The sequence below is a fragment of the Apteryx mantelli genome, chromosome 1, assembly GCF_036417845.1.
Source record: "Apteryx mantelli isolate bAptMan1 chromosome 1, bAptMan1.hap1, whole genome shotgun sequence".
NCBI lineage: Eukaryota > Metazoa > Chordata > Aves > Apterygiformes > Apterygidae > Apteryx > Apteryx mantelli.
This window is the reverse complement of record NC_089978.1, coordinates 23,465,019-23,483,428: the sequence shown is the minus strand read 5'-3', so window position 1 is coordinate 23,483,428 and position 18,410 is coordinate 23,465,019. Positions and strand designations below refer to the sequence as shown.

At 40.8% G+C, this 18,410-nt stretch overlaps 1 protein-coding gene across 1 annotated transcript in view; it reads left to right on the top strand.

Annotated features, from left to right (window-relative positions):
* Positions 1 to 18,410, top strand: part of ATP8A2 (ATPase phospholipid transporting 8A2) — a 330,956-nt gene that overhangs the window by 284,660 nt on the left and 27,886 nt on the right. The window contains 1 exon segment of the mRNA XM_013962146.2: positions 15,663 to 15,751. Coding sequence (XP_013817600.2) covers positions 15,663 to 15,751 — 89 coding nt within the window.

Below are 18,410 nucleotides of genomic sequence, written 5' to 3'. Positions count from 1 at the left end.
TTCAGGGTTTTATTCTGTGGCTCAGAGTGTGCTCCAAGTTACCCCTTCAAATTCAGATTGGCCCTGGATATGCTGGAAAATGTGTTTGCAAGGAGGAGGTGATACACTGATATTCTGTTTAACACTTACCATAGACCACCTCCCTGCAGCTCTGCTCACTTCTGTCCTTTGTGAAGTGCAACAGCTCCCTGGCGGGGAGGGGGGTTGTGAAGCCTCACTTTGCTTTGCAAGCTTAACAGGAGGGTGCAGGCTGGTCGCAACACATGGCTTTGTGGGCTGAAAGCTTGTCACTTAAGAAGAAGTTGAACCCTAAAGCCTGGTACTCTGGTGTTCATTTTCCTCTGGTAAAGTGTTCTTTAGACAACTCTGTTACAGCTAATGCCTGAGTTGTTACCCTTTCTCCCTTTCATTTCTTAATTTAAATCACAATCACAGAACGTTGAGGTTGGAAGGGACCTCTGGAGATCGTCTAAGTCCAACCCCCCTGCTCAAGCAGGGTCGCCTAGAGCATGTTGCCCAGGATCGCATCCAGGTGGGTTTTGAATATCTCCGGGGAAGGAGACTCCACAGCCTCTCTGGGCAACCTGTTCCAGTGCTTTGGCACCCTCACAGTGAAGAAGTTTTTCCTCATATTCAGATGGAATTGTCTGTGTTTCAGTTTGTGCCCGTTGCCTTGCGTCCTGTCGCTGGGCACCACTGAAAAGAGTCTGGTCCCATCCTCTTGACACCCTCCCTTCAGATACTTGTACACGTTGATAAGATCTCCTCTCAGCCTTCTCTTCTCCAGGCTAAACAGGCCAAGCTCTCTCAGCATCTCCTCACAAGAGAGATGCTCCAGTCCCCTAATCATCTTTGTAGCCCTTTGCTGGACTTGCTCCAGTAGTGCCACATCCCTCTTGTACTGGGGAGCCCAGAACTGGACGCAGTACTCCAGATGTGGCCTCACCAGGGCTGAGTAGAGGGGGAGGATCACCTCCCTCGACCTGCTGGCAACACTCTTCCTCATGCACCCCAGGATACCGTTGGCCTTCTTGGCCACAAGGGCACGTTGCTGGCTCACGGTTAACTTGTCCACCAGCCCATTGCTTTACCATCAATTCAGTTGACTTTGCTTATCTGCTCAGCAAAACTAAAAGCTTTGAAGAACTCCTGTAATGGATTTAAGTATCACTGAGACAGGCAGCATAAGAGGAGTCAAAATCAAATCCCAGCTCTTATATGCATAGGTCCTTAGCTTTCACCAGTCTGAGAGAATGAGGGAGAAAGGAAAAGTGTATGATTATGACACATGATTGCCATTTTGAGGTAATGGGGTTAATGATGGTTAGGAACCCAAAAGTTCTTTTGCGTGTTTTGTGGGTTAGAAGAAGAAACAGGTCAGATGCTATTTAATCAACAGCTATCTTTGGAAAACAGCATCCTTGATGAGGTTGGTGACTAGCTTGGAGAACTCATATCTCTGTTCGTCTTTCGGGCTTTCTAGGAGGTTAGGCCTCACTGAATGTCATTGCCTGAAGGGCAAAGAGAAAATTATTATGAGACCACAAAATATAATGCAAGAATGAAAGAAGAGTGGGATCTAGAAGGTGGAGGTAGCAGTGAAAGCAGGAGGAGATCAGCAGGTTACTTGGAGTTGCGAGGGGAAGAAGCTGGGAAGGGACCAGTGTGTTTTCAAGAGGCCTGGGCCAAGGGGGTCCATCCCCTCCTTGTTTTGCATCCTCTCTATCTTGCCCAGTTGATTTAATTTCATGATGATACAGAAAAAAAAGTTTTCTCCCCAGCAGTCTTGATATCATCCTTATCCACAGCCTTCAGCAGATTCAAACTAAATAATGGAGACTTGGTCCCAATGTAAGTAGCAGAAGGTTAGGGAGAGTGTAAGAATAGGAAAGCCTGTAATAATGCTTGTGGGGTAGTGTCCCAGCTCCAAGCAGCTTCGGGATTTCAGAGACGATACCTTGGTGTTTGTTAACCCCCCCGCCCCCCATGAGATCATTTAATTGCTTTTTAAACTGTGAACGCTCTCTTGTCCACAGCGTTCTGCAGGAGCCCTATGCTATATGGGAAGGCATATTACCTCTTACTGGTTTTGAACCTGCCACCTGCTGTTTTATTTGATGTCCCCAGTCCTTAAAAGGAGCAATTATTCTGTGTTTACCTGTTCCCTGGCACTCTTGCTTTTACAAGCCTTTATATATTTCCTCTCTTCTCCTTTTTCCAAAAATGAGTCCTGACACTAGCTGTTGCTCATAGTGAAGCCGTGCCTTTATTTTGATTATTCTTGTTGCCTTTCCTCTCAAGCTTTTCTAGTTCTCCTATGTCCTTTTTGAAATGAAGGGAGCATGTGGATGAAGCATGAATTTTTATAGCAGCAAAATGTTCTGTTTTTTCTCTATCCAATTCCTATTAGTGCCAGTTACGCAGTTGGGACTGCTGATTAACAACAGCTCATTCCTTAGGCCTTCAGTTGACTATTACTGCTATCGCTTCTCCCATGTCTATCACTTTTCACTTAATGCCATTGAATTTCATTTCATTGCATGTAAAGTCCTTCTGACATTCTTTCTGGTCAGCTTTTACTATTGCTCTTTGAAGGGGATGGTACCCTCTCAAACTTTTGCTTTGCTATTCACCCCTTTTTTATGAATACATTGGTTGGCACAAATCATAACACAGCTGTAGGACTCCACTGATGCTCTCTTTCCATTAAGAACACTGCCTTTTAGTTATATAGTTTGTTTTGTATTGTCTAACCAGTTACTTATCCATGCAAGGAACTTCCCTCTTATTCTGTGGCACCTTAATTTCCAGAGCTTTGGTAAAGGACTTGGGCAAGCTGGACCAAGCAGGACTTGGGAATCTGAGTCAATAGAGGGTATCTAGTGGAGAAGGTCTGTTTGACCTGTAGGCAAATAGATTCTTTGGGCAGCCTGCTGTGCCCTGTCCAGGCAGTTTTTTCTTTGCTGGTATTGGCACCACAATAGGGCAGTGGGTGCCCCCTGAGAGGCACACTGCTGCCCCTGGCCACTCTGCCTCTCAAGGAAATTGTTGCCTTTGCCTTTCCATGGAACTGTCTTCACCAGCCTCTGTCCCAAAACTGCTGTGTGATATAGGGAAAGTTGCTTAGATGCTGTGTGTGTTGGTTTTCCATACCTACAGTATGGGAAATAAAATTTCCTACCCCAAAGGCACAGCATAGTTGTTGCTAGAGCGCCCTGGATAGAAAGTAACTTGGACATGCAAAATATTGCAAATATTTGATCTAGTTCTACTTGAGCATCAGTGTGACCCGTGTTCCAAAATCATTTAAGTGTTTCTGGAAATCCCACTATAGTCATGCTAGAAATAATTAAGTCATTAGTAAACAGGCTGTAGTCTGATCACTGATCAAATGTGTACACAGAGAAGCAGCAGGGAGTCCTACCTAGGGACTAGGTAAACCTCCAGAATCCCTAAAGGGAAAAATATTGGTTAAAATGAAAAGATTGTTGGTAAGCCTTTTTCAAAAATGCCAGTTGTCACTGGTACTAAAAGCCTACTGATTATTCGGCCTACAACAGCGTTTGTTTCCAATGTCACTTATATGGCTTTGGAAAATTCAAACCTATACTTAATGTTAATTCTAAAATTACTGTTTTTCATTTATTGTAGCTTGCAGGGTTTAAGCAGAATGTCATCTTCCACCTTTTCATTAACCATGCAGAAGCTATTTTATAACTGTTTGTGATGCTATACGGTTGACATGATTTTGAAGAGTAACAGTATAGGAGCATTTCTTTTAAGACTACACACAGCAGGGCATTGTATGAATTTTGCATGCAGAAGAAAATAAAACAGGTCAAAAGAAGCCAAACTTTGGTCCTCCAACCTGAGGAGTATCTATTTTAAGTGAAAGATGAGAAATGAAATAGGAACTGTTGCCACTGAAATGAAAAATAGTGCTATTTATATATTTTTTTTTTATTGGTCAGAGTTTGTAATGAAGCTTTGACTTCTGCTGTTGTCAGATCTTGTACTGCTGCTGTCAATCACATTTTTTTTTCTTTCTTAAAAGACTCATGGTAAATTTATTTTGGATAGTTTCTTAACAGGTGTTTCCTTGACGTTACGAATGTTCTAAATGAGAACCTTGCTTTATGTCCGGAGTTCTCAGCTGAAATCACATGGCGGTCCGACACAGGCGCTTGTGTGTTTACTCATCTGTGCTAATGCTGACAGCAGATACTTGCAGATTCCCACAGTTGGCCTAGCCTGGACACAGAACAGATGTTGGGGATTATGGGGAAGGATTCAGAGAGGCTTTAGGCCTGTGTGTTTGCGGAAGTAATTCATTGTGGAGGCACAGACAGGACCTGCACTGAGGAGTTTTGTGAAATAGGTCCCTGTGGATTTGAATATCCAAATCAAAAACAAATGTTTTCCTGGTACCTTTAAATTAAAGGGAAAGCATAAATCAATACAATAAAATGAATTTAATGCACCAAATGATATCCTATTTCTACAGTGTTGTTCTTAACAAAGAAGCTGGCAACGCGGGTTTCTTAAAGCAGCGATACCTCACTGCCTCCTGGCTTCCCTCACGGGGCACTTGCCTGGAGGCAGGGAGAAGTTGCGTCCTCTGAAGGAGAGCCTCCGTCACCTCTGGCTAGAGCTTGTGGTCATTTTTTGTCATTTTGTAGATGCTTTATGATGAAGAGAACATTTCCTGCAGGCTGATCTTTCCTCAGCTGTTCCATTTATCTCTGGCTCTCACATTTTGGATATCAACAAGAAGCAAAGTAGCTCAGAAATTGGCCAGCTATGGAGGAATAGGGATGGTAGAAGATGACCAAGACTGAGAAGTGGAGAGGATTTGCACTAGGTGTTCCCTGCAGACATCAAGTATCAGACTATACCCATAAGGTTTGTCAGGGATCTTTGTGGGCTGGGAAGCTAAGCTGGCTGCATTTCATTTATTTGTAGATTCAGAGCAAACCTCTGTAGCTGTGTTTTACTATGTGATGTGGGAAAGAGGATTTATGTAAAGTGCTATAAATATTAATCCTGCTGCTTTTATGAAGTTTTTGGTGAAAGAGGAAGGGAGAGACAGGATTCATCTCCAGAGCTTTGGCCAAGGGGGTGGTGCGAACAATTGCAAGCATATTTTGTATGTGATAATACGAGAAACTAAGACACGGTGGCTGTCTGAAGAGGTCATGTGTGCTGAAGGAAAATGAAGGAAAGAAGTATCCATTTCTGATAAGACTCCATTGATCTGAGTTAAATTGCACTTGTGCCAGAGTAACTTAAAGTCCTTAGAAGCCTCAAGAGAGACAGTATGATGGTAAAGAACACATTAAATTTTGAGCTAACTGCATTCGGAACATGTTTAAGAACATAGCTACTGAATACAGTAGCTCAGTGAAGATAAAATCCCAAGCAAATGTATAGTGACTGAGCTAATAAACTACTCTGTATTGGAGAAATATGTAGTGTGGGGAAATAGATGACTGTTATCTGTTGCAAGTCTCCATTGCTATAACAGGGAACAGACAAAAACTTAAGTTTACAAGACATAGTTTTGCAGGAGGCAGATCTCTGTCCATGGAATGAAGTACTCTCAACTGCTATTGACTTCACTAAGAATTGAACTTGCTCAATGATTTATAAGCTTAGACCCCAATTTGAAAAACTGGAAAAGATCTACTTCTCTGGGCCTTGCAGTTACTAGAACAAATACGTTCTGTACCGTTATCAGCCATTTTCTGAAAGTCATGAATTATTAAGGAACCTCCAAGATGTAAAACACAGGGAATTGTGATATCCCGGTAAACTTCATCTCAAACCACATCTTAAAAACATAATATCAAAACCCAGTTCTTTCCATGTGTAGGTCATAATGCTGTAGCCCCCTGCAAGCAGCAGATGATGTGCAGAGCCTCAGTTCTTTGTGACAAGCTGCCTGCAAGTGCAGGTATTTGCAGAACATTCCCATGTTCCATCTAAATTGCTAGATCAAGGCACTGGAGAGCAGAAGCCTCACTAAAATCAACTTATTTGCCAAATGTGGGGACAAGGTATAGAATCTAATATGAACTAGAACTGATGAAAGTTTTGCCACTGACCATTCCAGATCTCTGCAATATATATGCTGTAGAATTTGAGTTTTGGTCAACAGTTTCACTCAGAGGACAAAACTATTTTGATAGTCCAGGCAGGTGGATAGATGCCAGTTATACTTACCCAAAATATTTAATAGAGTAGCTTAGATAATATGGGTTGCATTTTCTTTTTTAATCCACCTTCTTGTGGTGGTCTACAAAAGCGCAAAAATGTCTGGCACAAAGATGCAGTAAGTAACAAAACACACAGAAGAATAAATATGGACTTCAAAGATGATTAAAAATGAGCAATTCAATAATAATGTGAGGTGGGGAAGGTATTAGTTGATACTAATATAAAAAGCTGTTTTTCAAAATTCTCCTTAAACACTTCTTTAAAAGCAAATATATTCAAAACACTTCAGAGAGGTTGATGGTATTTTCTGCATTTCCTTCAAGGTTAGGAAACATGCCAAAATTCATACCGTGAAACAGTGATAGAGGTGAAATTAGACCAGTCTTTCTGGCTGTAATCTTTTTGCTGCTCTTGGTAGATCACCTTTTTACTTAAGGATGCTTCTTTTTCCATACTGGGGAGGAGGGAATATCTTGAAACACAGATGTACTTTATGCAAGGAAGCCAGTATTGATGCAGGAACAGTTGGAAAATCTCAACACACAAATTTGAAGGTTCTGCCTTTTTTTATAGGTGTAACTTGGCTGGTTGTACAAATATCTTGTATCTTCACTGTAAAGCAATGACTACTGCTAAACCTAATTACTCCCTTGGAGCTTTAAATTTAAAAGTGGGTTCTGTAAAATTTAATCTTTTCCCCTGCAGTTTTCATGATAAAGGCACAGTTATTAAATAAGGGCAGCCACTATACAAGAGTGGTTACTATTAAAACCTGCACAGAAAAAGCTGTAGGTACCAAACAAAATTTGATTATAAGCTGAATGTGACTTCAGAAAGGAGAAACGTAGTTTATAAGATGTATCTTTATTTTTATAGGCAGAGTAGAAGTTTATACCAAAGTGCATGAAACAGATTGAACAAGACAAACAGGTCTATCAAAGCTATTGTTTCAGGTTTACACTATGCTCTTTGTATATATGCCTCTATTAATTTAATTTGAGGGGGGGAGGAAAAAAAAAGCAAGAATTCCAAAAAGAGCTGTAGGAGTGAGTTGGCTTTCACACTAGAAAGCACACTTTCTAGCAAATTTTATTTGGGTTCAGTGAAGTTACAGCAGCGTGGCAGGTCACCATGCATCAGTAGGTAGCCACCCATGGGCTGCTCTACCACATCCTCAGGTGTGAGTTCACGTAGCTCATCTTAAACTGCAATAAAAGAAGGTTATGATGCATTGCACAACCGTCTGATTGGAGAGATCTAAGAAAACTCATACTGTCTTATGAATCAGGACAATACCAAGCCTGAGTCAGGTACAGAACAGTAAATCTCTAGGATGCCATCAACAGAATCCTATGCCTCAGGTTGTTTCAAAGTGCTCATGGTCTCTAAGTACATGTGTAAAGGAAGGAACGATGTTTATTCAGTAACTGAGATTTATGCTAGGGGAGCCCAGGCTAATATACGATGTTTTTACCAGGGTTAGTAATTAGCCCCAGTGCCATTTACCTAAAGATTTGCTAAAGTATTTTGTACACTCTAAGGAGAAGGTTGTTTTTTTAATGAAATCTGTGCTCTAAAAATGAAATTTTGGGAATCCGTTGATAACCATTTACATGCAGTATGATTTTATTACTAATTTTTAGCAACAGTTTTCTCCAAATGACTTAGAAATGTTTGTTTGTGTTATTTGTTGCGCTTACTATAACCAATAATGAATGAGAAATGGTAGTCTGCATAAAATTGCATCACAGTTTACACTGGCAGTGAACCATAAAATCAAATTAAAATGCCATCTGATTAATTTTCTTAATTCTCTACTATCAGAGTAATAATGGAAAGTAACATAGGCAGGATCCTTGCTTAATCAGTAGTGCTGTATACTAATTAAGTAATGAGATATAGTAATGTGTTCTTTTATTCTCAGGCAAGGATGTGTATGTAGAGTCTGTTTTTAGTTAACAGAAAATGGAGATTATTAACAGCACTCTTTGGGACACGTTTGCCCAATAATATATGCATGAATATTGCATTTATGTATTATATTTTAATTTCTTTCAATTCCATTTAAAAGTAGAATGAAAAGAGGTTGCTAACTTACTATATCCTGTAGTTTCTAACAAAATTAGAGTAGAAGTTCTGAGGATTTTGCTGTGCTCCTGTGGTGTTACAACTCTAACCAGTTCCTCCAAAATCATGTGAGTGTATGTGAAGTATTCCCCCCCGCAAAGGTGTCAATTTTTGTATTTGAAGCATTGTATTGCCAGTTCCTGGAACTTACTAATCATGAAAGAAGAGTTATTTAAGCAGTTGGTTTATCTTTATTTTTTGAGTTCTGTTATATTTTTGCCTTTTTTTTTTGTGCTTTGGTTTGTATTTTCATGCTTTCCTTTAAGCATCATAGCTAGCAACTTCTTCCATGAAAAGATTCTTGCCTGAAACCTGTGCCTCAGAATGTCTTGGGCTTTACAAGAAATACCATATATATGCCTCTGTGATACAGTGTTTGCATTTTTCCTTTTTCTCAAAATACTACTCCTGTCTTCCCTCCCTACATTGTATGCAGGCTTTAAATGAATGTTACCAATAGGCTTGATAACTATGATATAAAAGCTAGACAATGGATAGGTTTCTTACTGATTTTTGGCTTCCATATGGTTTTAAGTATGACTGGAAAGATTATGAAAAATAAGTAAAATATTTGATTCTTTACTCTTTTTATTGCTCTCAAGGGGATATGGCTGTATGAGTGGAGACTGGGAGAGGGAGGAAATAGGTTTGAGACCGGACCAATGTGTCATTGTGTTAAATCCAGCCAGCCAGTGAGGTCATTGTTTTCATCTGAGTCATTTTAGAACGAAAACTCTTACATTATGGAAAACATTGCACATCTTTATTTCAGACATGGAAATATCCAGCCAACCTTTCAGTAGTAGAGCTCTGCTGACTTCATTTGAGGTACTCCTGACTCCCAGCAGTGTAAGCAGGAGGGAAAATCAAATTCTTTCGCCTCCCTTTTTAACACTTTGCCACTAACCCAACAGGGTTATTCTCTAGGTGCACTCCCAGCCAAGACGCTGGTTGAAGAGGGAGCTGGTAAGTCTGTTCATCACACCTGTCAGCCCTGAATCTAGTAAATCTGTCCAGCCTGGAGCTGGCTACAGTTATATTAGGGAAAAAGTTCTTAAGCACCGACTCATGTTGAGGCTAGATTATGTTCCAGCGTGCACGAGGAAAATCCTGGAGACTGCATTCCTGAATATTGATTATATGTCATACGCGGGCTCCGCTAGGCTCAGTCTCTGTGTAGCCTGATCTAATTGAGGGACTTGGGCAATCTGCCCAGCTCTGCAACTGATTTGTGTGACCATGAGCAAACCATGGCATCTCTCTGCACTTGGCTTTTAATGTACGAGGTCTTTAAGGTGGGTCTGGTATTTGTGGCATTTCAAGGGTCCTGTTGTATAATACAATGAATATAACCCAATTTGCATATTTTATACCATATAGCAGCGTGGGTTGAAGACACTGATCACTCCACATTAACTAATAGAAATACTAGGAGGTGGTTTGGGCCGAATCTAACAATTGCTCTTTTATCATTTGAATGGAAGGAAAAGCCATTGCAACTTTTTATGCTTTCAGCGTAATTCAAGAAAATGAATTGTTGTTTGACAAAATATCTTCTAATCATTTGTATACCATGAAGGTGCTTACAGTGTTAATATGTGGCAGGTCGTATGTCTCCTTAAGGTTTATTCAGCCAGTGGTTTGATAAGGTTTAGTATTTTTGCCCATTCAAAATTAAACTTCTGGGTCCTTTGAATCAAGAGAACTACCCAGTGTTGGCGTTCAAACATCCAGCCTTAGGGGGACCCAGAACGTGCAGAGATGGCACTGAGCAGTTCTCTAAGGGAAAGCGTGTTTGGGTAGTGGTCTGCAAATCAGATAAAAGTTGTTTGTAGGAGAGCTTGCACAGCAATACTCCTTATAATCTGGGGTAGTGTTTTCCTGCGTGGAACCTGATCCTGTTGCCACTGAAGTTAAGCCTCAAATTTCTTTATGAAAAGCAAAAAACCTACAGCAAAGATGTCTAAACTGTTACTTGGCCATCACTTAAAAGGCAGCAGTTTTGAAGATTGGGGGAGTGTGTGTTTGATGTTCAACTGAAAATATTTCCTAGACCTTTAACAGTCTCTGAATCAGCCCTGTGACTACAGAGCAAATGAACGGGAATCCCTCCCAGGACTCTGGCTCCAGAGTGAGCCAGGAGCCCTGCTGCGAGGTGGCTCAGTGATAGTGCCCGAGTGAGCCTCTCCCAGAGAGCGATGTACCTGTCCATACACCACTCTGTGAGGGAGGGCAGTGGGACTGCGCGACGCATGGGGTGGATGTGTTTGCCCGAGCAAGGAGCACGCTGTCATCAGTGAGGAAAAAAAAGACTGAGTGTGGGATCTCAGAGCGGTGGGCTGTGAGGCTTTGGAGACGACTGTCTACATCTCCTGAATGGCAGACATTCTTCCAAGTGATGTGCCTAACACAGGCTGGCCTGAGCCTGGACCAGAGCGACTGATGGGGACTCCCCTGCGCTCTTGTTAGCCCTTGTCAAGTGATGTGCTTCGATTGAGCTGCTGATCTAGAACTGGTTGGGGAGAGGTGCTGGAAAAGGTATCCTCCTCGTACGTCTCAGATGGCTGCGGCACTGCTTTCTGCGCAGGCTGTTGGGGAGCGCAGGTGTGAGGAGCAGCGCGGAGGCTTCTGCAGTTGCACTGTGCAGCTCTAGCCAGGGCTTTTGGCAGCTGGATCCTTCTGTGACGCTTGTCACGAGTGTCTAGATCAGTCGTATCTCTGTGAGGGCAACAAATGATTCTGGTGCTATTATGGTATCTGAACTCTGTGCAGTCATCTCTTGGCCCCTCTCTCCCCATCTCGCCCTCCCTCCAAGTGCTGACAAGGGCAGCACTATGCCGTTGTCCACATTCAACTAGTAAGGAACAAAGTCACTTGGCTGCGGTTGTGCAGACGTTCAGTGGAGCACAAATTGAACTTGGATCTCTAGTGTATAAAACTGGCATCCAAACGAATATGAAACCAAAACTGAGCAGCTTATTGGGTCCTTGTCCATGCCTCGTGGAGACAGATATGATCAGGATCTGGGCACACTTCCAGTAATAATTTTTGTCGCACTGTAAATACAAGGCCAGCTGTTTTCATGGTGATCTTACGCTTTCACTGTCTGTTTTTAATCAGAATTAGGATGTACGGGTATATGAGGAAATGAAGTAATAAAAAGCTTTTATTATTCAAAATGTGAATTTAAATTTTGTCTTGAACAATCTATGAAGGAGATGGAGACCTTTGGTTTGTCTGAATTGTTTACTGGTCTCCAGTTGTGCCTAACCATGCTGTGATAAGAATACCAAAATATTTCTCTCCCTACCCCCACTTGAGCATTTTCTGCCATTGTAATTCTCATTGGAAGGAACAGTGGAAATTAGTGGCACCACCTATTGGTGAAAAAGTAAAACTATGAATTATACTTATTTGCATCCTAGGAAAGAATAATAAAGTGGAGAAAATAGCTTGTAATATATTCCATATTACAATTTAAGTGGCTTTTGAAACATTCTATTTCCTGTTTGATGCTTCTGTGTAGAGCATGTCTGTGATTTAAAAAAAAAAAAAAAAAAAAAAAAAACTTAATCCAAGCTTTCTGAAATAATGGTAGTACAGAGCAGATCTTCCTAGCGGCTCTTGCTGGTTGCCAGTGCTACTGCATCCTCCCCCTCCTTTATTTATTTATTTAAATATACTCACGCTTAAGCATGCTCACCAACAGTAAAGGTGTTGGGACTAGACTGTTTGCTGCTCAGTTGAAATTCCTGGAGCTTTTCTTTTTCTTTTCTTTTTCTTTTCTTTTTCTTTTCTTTTTCTTTTCTTTTTCTTTTCTTTTTCTTTTCTTTTTCTTTTCTTTTTCTTTTCTTTTTCTTTTCTTTTTCTTTTCTTTTTCTTTTCTTTTTCTTTTCTTTTTCTTTTCTTTTTCTTTTCTTTTTCTTTTCTTTTTCTTTTCTTTTTCTTTTCTTTTCTCTTTTCTTTTCTCTTGCCTATTTTTAAAAATGTTATCCCTTCCCTAAAATGAGCAAGTTTACTGTGGTAGCCTCATCAGTGCTTGTTGGAAGGCAGTTTACTGATGGCAGCAGTTTAAGCTGTAACATCTTCAAGGGGAGAACTTGCATTAACCGTGCATGTTCTGTGGGTGCCATGTGATAAATGGTTTCTGGTAGTTGGTTTTGGATGTGCTAGTTTCTAATGTTTACACCAGTAGACAGAATAAAAATGACCTTGTTGCTTATCATGGGGCCTGTGTGATGACAGAGCTGGTCAAATTTTGAATTTGTTTAAAAAACAAACTCTTTCCCCTTCTCCTCCCCGTCACCCTACAAAAAAGAAGAAGAAAAAAAAAGTGGTGGTTCCTGTTTAGTAGCTCTGCTTTTCTTATCTGGAGAGATAACTGATAGTTGAAGGATGTTGTTTGTTATTGAGGCTGGGTATGGGAACGCTGTTTCACTGAAGATATTTTGCAGTACTGTCTCCCTGCTGTTAGGAACAGCTGAACAACTCGAATGGAGCACAGCAACGGCTGTGAACCCCAAAGAGGACTTAGTTGCAATATATTGGTGTCCTTAGTATAGCTTCTGTTCATAACCCAATTCTCTATCCTCAGGTTGGAGAAAATCCTAAAAATGGATGGATGTGCTGGGCATGTGTTAGGTGGTTCCCAGGGAGTCCTTGCCTGAGGAGCTCCTGCCCTGCCCTGCCCTGCCAGAACCGAGGCAGCGCGCAGGGGCAGCACAAGAAATGTGCGTCCGAGAGGAATCCATGCACTGTAATACAGCGTGGTGGAGTATAACTGCAGGTGGAAACTGGAAATGAGCAGGGAAGAAGCCTTCTGGATGACCTTGGGAAAAGGGTATCAGCTAGGGGTGGGCTGTGTGGATAAAGGCCCGCAGGTAGCAATGTGAGTGTCTGACAGGGCTAAGATGAAATGAACAGTTGTGTGGTGCAGTTTGCAGACAGAATAAGACCTAAGTAAAATGCATAGTTGTAGGTAAAAAGTACCTGGCTTGAGGTTCTTTAGTGCAAAGAGAGCTTAACATATGAGATATCAAAACTGATTCGTAGCTATTGATTGAATTGACAATACTACAGATAATTTCACTTAAGTTTCTACTAAATAGGTACTTGAATTGTTCTGTGCATCAAAAGTCCTTTGAGCTGCTTTCAGCTAAAAAAGCAAAAAAGTGGAGTGTAAAATACTTAAATCAAAAACACCAGAAAATGTATTTAGGATTCTTCAGCCTTTTGTTTAGCCTTTATTAGCGTTAGTAATGGGAGGGTGGTCGGTGGAAATGCTGACGTGATTAGACTGCTAGCACTTGCAGGATCACAGCCAAGGCAAAGCAAAGCAGGAGGGTAAATCCGACAGTATTTTGCCACTGTCTTGTTACAGTTCAGCTCTTTGGCTAACAAAAGAGTTAAAAGATTTCCCTCTTATTCCTATCCATCCTTTTCCTTAAATAAGTCTAGTGAGGCTAGATCAAAACTGACCATATGCTCCAGGCGTTCTGATGTGAAAGTAGGCATGAGAGGTCGCAAATGACTGAGAGCTCATTCTCAGACTGGAATTTGTTTACTTCCTCTCCATGTGGGTGGCAAAGTGTCCATAAATGTTTTAGCATAGTGTAGCTCGCTCTTGGTTTCAGTACAAGATTTACCACTGATCTGTCACTCCAGCAACAGCACAGAGGATTTAACAGTCAAAAGTGAAAAATGTTTTTGGAAGTCCTCACTACTTGGCAATCGAAGGGCAAATTGCTGCTAAACACAACTGGACTGTGAGATGGATGCTTTTTAGATAGTCATCAACAGTGGGAGAAAATTCTGGGTGCTACAGGTGGATGTCCCGGCAATGAAATGCACTGGTTTTTCTCAGTTTTGAAGCTTTTCTGTAATGAGTAGTAGAAGTTCCTTCTTCTGCTGCAATCAATCAAATTTCTCTTACAGAGGGTATAATTACAAATCATGTCTTCTCACAGTATGTTTCAAAGGCTGGGGGTTGTTTTGTTCAGTTTTGTTCTGTAGCTCAGCTTCTATGAAAGTCCCTGAAACTTCAGCTCTGCAGGCTGCTGCTGGCCTCTTGCTTGGTCACTTTGCAGTGGTGAGGCACAGCCAAACTCGGTCTGTGTGACATGGCTCAGGCAACTGCTTCGTTTCAGTGTCTGTGGGTATATACCTCCCTGTCCACTCGCATGCCTTTAGCTACATCACACATGAATGTCAGTGAACATATTGTATGTGGCATACAAGATGGTGGAGAAAAAAAGGCTTTGAGGAAGGGATATGACAACATCCATAGCTGGCAAGAGGGCAGAGTGTGGCTAGCCACTGGAAATGCTGCTGACACCTTTCAGCCAGTGTTTGAGTTGTGTATGCTGCACACAGTTCATTACAGAAAAAAACAATTTACTAGTGTACTGGAGAACTTAAAGGATCCTTCCAGGAAGCATGCATGTGCATGCAAGAGGTGGCAAGGTGTTCTTAAGTCTTCCACATAGCGGCTCAGGGCCTTACTCACCATTAATTTGTAAAAAGTTCTAAAGAGAGCCCTAAAAAAATGACCTAAAACAACTTTTCTATAAATAGCACTGTGTTTCAACTTTGTTCCACAACTACCTGTGTATGCTGGGACCTGTTGGGTTTCTGGACATCATCTTTCTCAAACTCTACCAAGCTTTTTCTTGAAGCGTTACAACAATGAAAGAAAGGTAAATGTAAGCTTTGAGCTCTTCATTCATAAAAAGCCATTTGTGGGGACAGGAGCGAGTCTTTCCCATCCTGGGTTTCAGACGGCAGTAATTATTTGAACAGGAAGTGCTGTATTTAAGTGGAATATGACTGAAATATTTTGTTGAAGGTTGTGGGGTTTTTTTGTGTTTAATAATGTCAGTTTGCTGCTCAGGGTTCTGGAATAGTGGGTGGAGGGAGAGCTGACAAAGGGCAGAAAAGATAGTCAAAAGTGCAAGCTAAATATATTTGTCATGCAATTTTCCCTGAGTGAAAATATATGACTGTCTGGATACACAAGTTAATATCATTGGAGGATTTGGTCGAAACATGTTTTCATTTTTTGTTTATCTTTTTGAAGATATCCAAAGTATTTGGATTGTAAGGAGTGATTCCAATGAGACATGATGTCTGTTTGTTAATTGTAGGCACAGTTTCTGTTAAGAGTTCATGAGACTTCCCCCTTCCCACACTTGCTGAACATTGTCAGGGTCATGTATGCGGTGCCTGTTTGATGCCATCGCCCTGCCTGTTCTTTGTAAACAACCAGTTAACGTGCAATGGCTCAAAAATGCTCATGACTTCTTTGTTTGTTTTCTTCATAGGCTGGAATGGTGTTGCGATGTGGATACTTCTGGTTTGGCTTATTTCTCGTGCCCACTGCGTGCCTTGTTAAAGACGTGGCATGGAGAGCGTAAGTCCCGAAACAGTCCTCGTGGTGTTGTAGGAATCATTTTGCATGGATGTGCTGTGCAGTTCAGTATTTCTCTGTAAAGCAACTACAAAGCCTTTCAGTGAATGCAAAACAATGATATTGCTTTGGAAGACCTTTCAGCAAAGTTGAAAGTGGAAGTCATTTTTTTATACGCCAATGCAACCAGCAGTGCAAAAGGATGAGTAGTTTTAGTCCTGAATCTGGAGGATGCAGCCTTCTCTCAGTAATAAAGATATTTCTTTTCATGATTATTTGCTCTGTCTACCTTTTAGTTAAAGGCAAATTCAATTTAGACCTCAAAGGTGCCCTGCTGCTGAACGGAAGCCCAATACTTTGGTTTGACTAAGTAGGTTAGGCAGAAAGTAAAATGGTGGTACTCAGTGCCCTGCAAGCTCCCAGTTGTTTGCCAGCGGCTCTTTAGGTTCTCCTTTAACAGTGAGTCTTCCCCAACTTGACCGATGTAACTGACAGAATAGCAATACTCTCTGGACTCCACAGTTGAAGTAAATCTTGATTCCTTCCCTACCCGAAGAGGGGGAACAAGCCTCATGAAATACAAGCCTGTGTAATTCCCTTCTCCTCCCAAGTTTCCCTGGTTTCAAAGCACTGAGTAAAGTAAGACATCTGAAGAATTTTGATTTAAAGAGAAGCAACTTAACTTCTCTACTATTGCTATTTTCAATGTAGAATTATCCTTTTCATGTATAATTTCTTGTGTTTTGTTCGCTTTAAATGTCTTAAGCCTCAAAGCTTTCATCCAGTGGAAAGCTGTGTTACAACCAAGAAGGTTTCATTTTGTGGAAGTGCTTTTCTTTAGCCTAAGGTAAAAGATTCTCATGGACTCTGAGTGCCAAGAGATGAGCTGGTACTCACATTCCCATTCTGTTAGAAGAGTGGCAAAGAAAGCCTTACCCTGCTGCTCTTACCTGAAGGTAGTGCTTTTTCCATAACTCCTTACAAGGAGGCTATGAGGCAAAAATGCAGGTCCTAACTTGTCACAAGGACTCAAAGTAAAATATCATAATATGTAACACCGCTCTAGGAAGGAGGTATCTGGCAGTGAAAGAAGATTCTTCTTTAGGGAGGAATACAGAAAATACTGGAAAAGGCAGAACATTTCCCAAACACAAGGACATCTCAAAGATCAGCATAAAAGGATAAATCAGGTCATACACATGCACCTGAAAGTCTGTTTTCTTCCTATGGGGCTGATAGCACAGCTAAATTGAACTGTTAGTAGGCAAATCTACCAATCAGTAAGTACTTTTCAAATGTCTTCCCTTTCTCTCCCTCAGGTTGATTTTCATGAGCTACACTGCTAGAATTAAAACTAGGTATGATAACGTAATATTTCTGTTGAGGCCAAACTATGAGTTAATAGTCTAGCATACTAGAGGGTTTTTTGTTGCATTTATTAAACTTCCCCATTGAAAATGATTTTAAAAGTCTAAAGTTGAGGCTAAAATGTTTAAATCTGGATACTTAACATTAGCTGTGTCTATGACCAGCTTTTTAAAGCCCTGAAAAATCTTAAAATTCATTTAGTACAACAGGTCCTGTTCCTGTGTCAGGCATTATTTAAAACCACTTACTAAGAAGTCAACAGACTACTCCTGTGATTAAAGTTAAATAGCTAAATTGTTTGCAGCATCATCTAGGTGTCCAGGATTGTGTTTTAGTTTTTGAAATATTTTCATGATAACTGAAGGTCAGATATGTGTCCTTTAGTTGTCCTCTGTTCTTATCAGTGCTTGGCAAAAACGACTAAGGAATTATAAAACAGGCCAGACCAAGGCAGGCTCATCCTCAGCTATTACTCATTTAAAACTCTGTTACTGACTGAGCCTATTCTTTAATATTTCTTAGAGAAATCTCAGCAACATAATCCTTTCAGTGGTTCAGACCAAGAATGTACAGAGATTATGAAGCTCTCAAGATGAACATGTATGACTGATACACACTGGATGTTTTCCCAGCAGATTTTAAACAGGAGGCTCCTATCAATATTAAGCAAAAAATCTGTTCTCTGAGCAGGACTCTTTTTTTTTTTTTTAACACAGCACTGAAAAATTAACATGATTAACATTTTAACCAGGATAAATGAAATGATACGGCTATCAGCACTAGCATATGGAAGGAGTAAAGGCCTGTTTCCTTTCCAAGAGGCTTGCCATTCACAACTCAAGCCCAAGGCCTCTGGAAATCAGACAGCACGTTTCCACAGCAGTGGTTACACCACATTGCTGCCTGTAATTCAGCAGAATCCGTTTTCGGCCATAAAATTCCAGCAGCTCTGACTTCTCATGGCCGTGGAATTTATCCCTTTCAGTTTCTTTTGGACATGAAGCATAAGTCCACAGAAAAAGGATCCATGTGACCCAAAAGGCGTATGCCTAATTTCAGTACAGAACACTGCCAGAAAAGCATAAGTACAGTACAGAGCTTTTATCTGGAAGAAGGCTAAAGGGAATTTAAAAAAAAAAAAAGTATGTTTCAGACCATGCAAATTTTATTATTTCTAAAGTGTTGTGCTGTATCCATTATCAAAATCTGTAATGCTGTATGCAAGCATGTAGTGCAAACTTGCCATAATGCAAGTATGAGCTAGTTCTACGTGTCCTTTCGTTACACAGGCTAC